This window comes from Sinocyclocheilus grahami, unplaced genomic scaffold (assembly GCF_001515645.1).
Source record: "Sinocyclocheilus grahami isolate Dianchi unplaced genomic scaffold, SAMN03320097.WGS_v1.1 scaffold911.1, whole genome shotgun sequence".
Classification (NCBI taxonomy): domain Eukaryota; kingdom Metazoa; phylum Chordata; class Actinopteri; order Cypriniformes; family Cyprinidae; genus Sinocyclocheilus; species Sinocyclocheilus grahami.
The window spans coordinates 606262-613772 of record NW_015506090.1 but is presented as its reverse complement, the minus strand read 5'-3'; the positions used below and the strand labels follow the sequence as shown (position 1 = coordinate 613772).

The window sequence follows — 7511 nt, the reverse complement described above, 5'->3', positions numbered from 1 at the left end:
TCAAATTTAAAAAAAAAATCTTACTGACCCCAAAATAAATTCAATTTAAAATTCATAAAACTTTTCCCTGGTCTCGGAGTCAATGATTCATCAGGTTATGTTATTCTAAAGAAACATGTTTTTCATTGATATATTTCACCAAAATGTAATAATTTGCCCCACCTCTAAAACAACTAATGTCTGCTGTTGTATGTGCTGCAGTCTTGTCAGTTCTTCACTCCTTGTCTATTATTCTCACAGTAATGCTGGTTAACATTCATGTAAATGTAATGGCAATAAGTTTATAATGCTAGAATTGAAGAGTGTCCCCATTGGGATGTTTTTCCATCTTAAAAATATCTTTAAAAAATATATAATTATGACCTATGCTCTCAGTGTCAAATGCAGAAACTTTAATTCATGGTTAGATTATTGTAATGCTTTATTGGGTGGTTGCTCTGCACGCTTAATAAACAAACTCCAGCTGGTCCAAAATGCAGCAGCTAGAATTCTTACTAGAACCAGGAAGTATGACCATATTAGCCCGGTTCTGTCAACGCTGCACTGGCTCCCGATTGAACATTGTATACATTTTAACATCTTGCTAATTACTTATAAAGCCCTGAATGGTTCAGCTCCTCAGTACTTGAGTGAGCTCTTATCACATTATAGTACTTCACGTCCGCTGCAATCTCAAAACTCTGGCCATTTGATAATATCTAGAATATCAAAATCAACTGTGGGCGGCAGATACTTTTCCTATTTAGTGCAGAAACTCTGGAACAATCTACCTAGTGTTGTTCGAGAGGCAGACACTCTGCCAGTTTAAATCTAGATTAAAGACCCATCTCTTTAACCTGGCATACACATAATAGTCACATTTCTATAATTAAAATCCATTCCCACAATCTGTATTGTATAAAGCACTACATAAAGGCAATTTGAAATTAGCAACAATGGCAGTTACTCATCTAGAACAAAACCTCAAAAGAGCTCCCCAAACCAACGAATCAGTCACTGGTAAAACTAACTACAAAGTAATGAATTGTTTTGTATCAGAATACACAGATATTGAGGAGTCTTTCAATGAAGAGAATGCAGAGGACTATGCTAACCAGTCAAAGCTAGAACAATTATCTGTACTATTTTATGACCCAGTCAATTCTTAATGGAAAATACAAAAATAAAATGCAAATCCACATTATTTGTGGCTGCTGATATATCCTGTTTCACCTTGACAGCATTATTTCATTATGGATAACATTAACTATCAATTTCAAATAAAAGCACAACTAGTATGTAGCTTTGGAGTAGCTTGCGATTAAAAGTAGTTTATTAGTTCAAATACAAGAGGCTATCACTTATTGACAAATACAGAAGACCGGTAACACAAAAGAAAAGAAAATGGTAAGATCAGACAAAGAGGGACAGTCAGATAAAGTCCATATACACTTGTGTATACACTCCCAAAATGGAAGAGAAACATCCTTCGGTTTCAACATTCCTTCCCAATAGGATTTTTAAAATTTTTTTTGGTGAAGATACAGGAAAGGATGTTAGCTTGTGCACTTGTATAAAATGTTACCGTTTTTCACATGCCTGGCATTGCCAACTCAAAGGACTTTTTTTTAATCCAGTGATACTGTGAGAGAAAGCTAGTCACTTTTTTTTTTTTTTACTCGAGAGTAATTTACAATTGAAGAACGAAGGGAACATCTCTATTTATTGTATACAGCAGGCAATTTGCACTATAGGCTAAAACGAGACACTTTGTAGCAGTACTGAGACAAAGCGATTGGATTTAGGCATTAAATGCTTGTATGGCACATTTTGGTCCGTGTTAGTGTTGCAGTGTCAGAACATTTTTCCCATTTTATATACACATTGGATGAATAGATATATAGACGTTTAGATTTGTCATCATTTTGCACTTGCTTCAGAGCTCTTTCATGGCAGGCCAGTGCTCGCTTATAGGAAGTAGTCAGGGGTGCGGCGGGTGACGTGAGGTTCTCCACGTCGAGGAGCTGGATCAAACTGAAGGCTGGGGAAAAGAAGAAAAGCAGTTTAAACGCACAGCTCACTGTTCAAATTACTTTCACTTCAAACAAAACCTCAGTAAGAAAGAAAATTTATTTTGCAGAAGGCATGACAATGAAGCATCATTTTAGGACTATTCACATTTTTTGCACCGTGACATTTTAATGGCAATTAAGCAAATTTTACCCCTCAGTTCTCATTGTTTTTTTTAAAATTCCCACTGTTCTTAATGGTGACTGTCATTAGTTTTTTTTTACTGCCAACTATACAGGTTTAATACGCAATATGGCTGCAACAAACGATTTTGATAATCGATTAATCGTCGATTATTCCACCAATTAATCAGTAGGCCTTGTTCTATTATACAATCTGCTTGTACAATTAATTAAATTACTGAGTTACACATATTCTAACTAATAAATAAAACAAGGTAACCCCTTCAGCTTTGAAGTGAATGTCAAACAATTATATTACTGTTGTACAATTACAATTATTTGTTTTTACAATACAAATAAGAATATATTTGGCACAAAATGAGATGACAGAGACTTCCTCATTCACCAATTAATTAACTATATGCGGAAGTAATTGACTGATTGATGTGCTAAGACATTTTATTTTTGATACATTTTATTCACAGCATAAAAAGCTCTTAAAACACCTTAAAATCAAAACAGTCCTGAGCTAGATCAATCTTAAATAAATACAAATGAAAAAATTATTACATTAAAGTGATAGTTTGGTTTGCATTAAATTAATTTATTTTTGCATTCATTAATAAAAAGATTCTATCATTAGCTAGTTCCACACTGGACAGCTGGCTTTATAGCAGAAAATCAAGCTGTAATTCTAACTGAAAGGGAGACTGACACCGTGAGTTTTTTTTCTTGTATAATACTGTAAAGCTGCATGCTTTAAATCAATCTATTGTATGAAGCACTATATAAATAAACGTGATGTGACTGTAGAGCCGATTGCAGAGCTGGTGCAAACTTAATCACATCGCTATGAACAGATGCTTTCTTAACTGCTGTTTTCTCACCGCTCTCATTTTTGTTGTATGTTTATTTCGTTATTGTGAGGAAAGCACGCAGCACATATTTACATGCATTTAAACTGCTTTCAGCAGCGTCAGGTTTGGCTGCGGAGTCAGTCTTCTCCTGATTTCTTCCAGGAGAGCTGCATTACAGTCTTGCGCTACAGTGCCACACTAGTCAAACCCCGTTATTGCAAGCTCTTACATCATATGAGATCAAATGTCTATTCGACAACAAAATTATTTGTCTACAATTTTTTTAATTTTTTATATTGTCGACGTCGTCGAATAATCGATTCAGCCCTAATATGCAGTGAGGCATTTGTAAGTCCAACATTGGTGCTATGAAAAAACACTTGCAAAAGGTTTTCTGAACACTCCCATGAGTGGAATTTTGATGGCAATTACACACTTCACTTTAAAATTAAAGACTGTTTGCATTGCAGCAATAAGAATCTTCCTGTAAAATATGTTGGGGTTAACAGTCATAATTTTGAAGCAATGCCAAAAAGATACAAAACCATTATAGTCTTAGAAATAGGCTTAATTTTTATTCTTGAAGTGAACCAACTGAAATATAATTCAGACATGTTGTTGAAATCACACTTTATATGATAGTACATATTTGAAAGATTATCATGAGAACCACAACTTACAATGAATATTTAAGAGTATCGTCCAGTTCCATAATGGCTGCCTGGTTGCCACAGCGATAGCAGTAGTTTGGCGCACTGAAGATAGTGACAACGTTCCTATCATGACACCAGTTGTATCCCTGGGGGAAAAAAAAAAAAAAAAGTACAGTAGTTTTATTTGATCTGATTATCTTCATCCCACTGAAGGTTTGTGCAGAGTGTGGATCCTACCTCCATGACCAGCTGATGAGCGCGGGACACCAGCGTGAGGCCGTTAGCGTGGTTGAAGGTCTCAGAAATGTCCTGTCCAAACGTGTAACCAGCTCCACGTGGAGAGATTCCCCAGCCACCGCGATCATCAGGGTCTGACCACAGCAGATCACACATGGGTCCCTGAAACACACACACACAGATGTGCAGCCGTTCTCCATAAACCAGCCAAATATTTAATGTTTTATATAGATGCCACATATCTTAAACGCACTTTAAATACTCAACATTTACAAGCATAGCTGTTATCTTGGTTATTTAATCTAAGGAGCTAATAAAAGTTGAAGAGGCAAAGTTTGGCTTAAAACCCATGAATCTGATCTTGATAAGAGCAAATGAAAGCCCATAATGCACTGCAGGTCATGGTGAACGAGCGTGAGAACATGCATCCTGCCTCAGCAGTGGCATCTGCAGCTGTGCGTGCAGTGTATACCATAAGCGCTCCAACTGCCCTGACACACACACTTCACCTGAGAACTTCACTAATTATAACATCCCGTCCCGTATTTTGGACAGCTGTTTAAAATCAGAACTAGCAATGCCATTCATTAATAATTTAGAGCATTTTGCATATTATTTATCCCAGTGAATTGGCAAAACAGATTCGCAAAATGATCTGATTCGATTTGACATTCAGCTGGACTTGTTCAGAAAGAAAAATTTGGAGTAGTTTCTCATTCAGCAAAGCAGTTATCAGGACACAGAGAGCAAATCGAGGCTGGTGTACATTTATAGAGACAAGCAGAACAATATACAAGATAAACTTTCTGGATGGTTTTTGCTCCAAACGTACATTGGGCAGGAGTTTTTAAAATTTAAATTTTTTTTTTATTTCAGCCGATCTCTGTTCTAGACTTGTACACAAAAAACATTATAATATTGCCACACAAATTACATTTTGGAAAATGATTGCAAAGTCTATAAACTGCTGTTAACAGAGGCCAGAAACACTGAAGACAGATGCAATGAGAAAATACTGCACCAGTCAGAGCAAGATCACTGTTCCCGATAGTGCTGTGTTTGATACGTCGATGTATCGTCACAGAGATTTGACGATATGAGTATCGATACAGCTGGCCCTGTATCGATATAGTGGACCATGCTTAATTGTGCAGCAGTGGACAGCGCTTAATTTGAATACGAGAGCACCGTTTAAAATGGAGTAGAAAAGTGCGAGGTTTCTAAAAAATAATGAACAGAGCATAATATATAGGCCAGGTTTAATCTGGCCACAGAGGAACACAACCGGGGTTGCCTGATATAAAGAGACGTAATCCCCGAAACAGCAGATATTTCCGTATTGCGCAAGTGGGAAGCTCTAAGCGTGCTACTTATCTTTGTCAACCTGGCAACCATGTGCACACGCTCTCTCTCCACTGAGGATAAACGCGCTTGCTTTCTGAAGACACCGGTAAGCTTGCAGTTTAGCGATCGCCACTTCAATATTCTATTCTCAGAAAAGTGTAATTCATCAAGTGTTTATTTACATGAGAGAGAGAGAGGCTGTGTATGTATGAATTACCACCGTTTTGCCGCGTTTCTCTATTAACAGTGAAACTGTGGCTTTAATTCGTTTAGAAACGATGATGTTACCAGCTCCTTGTTGAGAAAGATATTGTAGCTCTTGAGCGATTAAACTATTTTATTGATAAAATTGTGGGGCAGCGCTAAAAAGTTTGTTGCTGAATTTCTGTGCGCACGCGCAACTGATCTGTGTGAGTGACTAAAATCGTGTGTGCGTGAGATACAGTGAAGACAGCGCATTAGTTTAAAAAAAATTTATAATAAAATTAGAAGAGTTCTAATGTAGAACTTGTGTTAATTTGTGCAATGATAACATACCAACAATGTAAAGATGATTTTTAAAATATATTAGTATGAGTACATTATAATATACATTTATTAGAACGAGTAGACCTACATTATTATTTATGGGCTTAAAAACAAGATGCAAACAATCTGAATATTGTACCTGGTGGGGAGTGCCATTTCATGGGAGTGCCCCATGAAACATATGCCATTACCTATATTGTACTGTGGTACAGTTATGGAGGCCCTTCATAATGCAGAGGTCAACTGTCTGCTCTGCATAGTATAGTGCCATTTCTAACTATTGGCAGTGTTTAATAAACAGCTGTTTTACTAAATTCTGCTGAGGTGAAATTCAGTGCAGTCCTGTATCGTGGCCTCTGTTTCGTGATATGTATCGTATTGTGACTTTGCTGGTGATACACAGCCCTAGTTCCCGATACACAAAATATAGGAATAAAATCCTAAACACTGAATTAGGTTTGGGGGTTTATATGAATGTATCTCTGAGGAGAACTGACTGTCTTCAGAACAGTTCAGATGATATTTTCTTTTCATCTTGCCTCCGTATAATGCATATTAAAGTAGTGTTTATAAGCACAGCGCTGCTTTATTTACAGAGGTAACTGGGGGAAACAGCTCTATTTCTGCTGTTCTATAAGCGCCACCTGCTGTCAGAGAGTGAATTCACATTTTTTTTAAATAGTCACAGATAGGTAGGACTGTAATAAACAAACATCTTGTTCATGTACTTATATTTATATTCAGTCCTGCCCTAATACTAATTAACTAAATCAGCAATCAGTATCGGAATCTGCTAATTTGACAGCGCTGCTTTATTTACAGAGGTAACTGGGGGAAACAGCTCTATTTCTGCTGTTCTATAAGCGCCACCTGCTGTCAGAGAGTGAATTCACATTGTTTTTAAATAGTCACAGATAGGTAGGACTGTAATAAACAAACATCTTGTTCATGTACTTATATTTATATTCAGTCCTGCCCTAATACTAATTAACTAAATCAGCAATCAGTATCGGAATCTGCTAATTTGCTTGTAAAATAAAATTGAAACAGGCTATGAAAATTCAAGATCGGTGCATCACTAGTCAAAGTTATTAAACAGCTTTTCACACTAAACATGTTTTGTTTTCACCCAAGCCGTTTTACTACGCAAACGTGCACTAGATGGGTGTCGTTGACCACTACGATGTGTTGAATCAAATGTTTTGGTGTTGGTTTTGTGTCCCCTCACAACAACGGGAAACCCTTCTGGAAAGATTTCACCTGATCCAGTAAAGTGCTTTTGATCTCTACAATGGGTGAGATCAGATCAGATCCATCAATCTAGGGCCGCACGATTTGGGGAAAACATTGAACTGACTCCAGCTGAACAACAACACTACTGTCTTCAGTAGAGCTGCTTATAGCCAAATTGAACTCGTTTCATAATGAATGAACTTTACACAGTTACTGAACTGAACCAACACTGACGTGACTGGAGCTGAATAAACACACTATTGTCTTGTTAGAGCTGCTTTACAGCAGAATTTGGATTTGCCTCATTTTTGAATTTACATCACTTATTCTGTTACTAAGGATGTGCCGATCCGATATTCATATCGGATATCGGCTCCGATACTGCAATTTTTCTTGGATCGGGTATCGGTCAGAGAGAGCCGATTCAAATCCGATAATTATTCTTTTTTTTTCTCGATTGTGTGAATTATTCTGTGTTACTTCTGAAG

The 7511-nt window shown here is 36.9% G+C and overlaps 1 protein-coding gene across 1 annotated transcript in view; it reads right to left on the bottom strand.

Annotated features, from left to right (window-relative positions):
• Positions 1–1505: 1505 nt before the first annotated feature.
• LOC107564119 (serine/threonine-protein phosphatase 2A catalytic subunit beta isoform-like) overlaps positions 1506–7511 on the bottom strand; it is a 20621-nt gene continuing 14615 nt past the window's right edge. The window contains exons 6-8 of the mRNA XM_016249115.1: positions 3919–4080; positions 3709–3827; positions 1506–2020 (exon numbers count right to left, since the gene is read on the bottom strand). Coding sequence (XP_016104601.1) covers positions 1948–2020; positions 3709–3827; positions 3919–4080 — 354 coding nt within the window. The 3' untranslated portion in view covers positions 1506–1947. The remainder of the gene's footprint in view (positions 2021–3708; positions 3828–3918; positions 4081–7511) is intronic.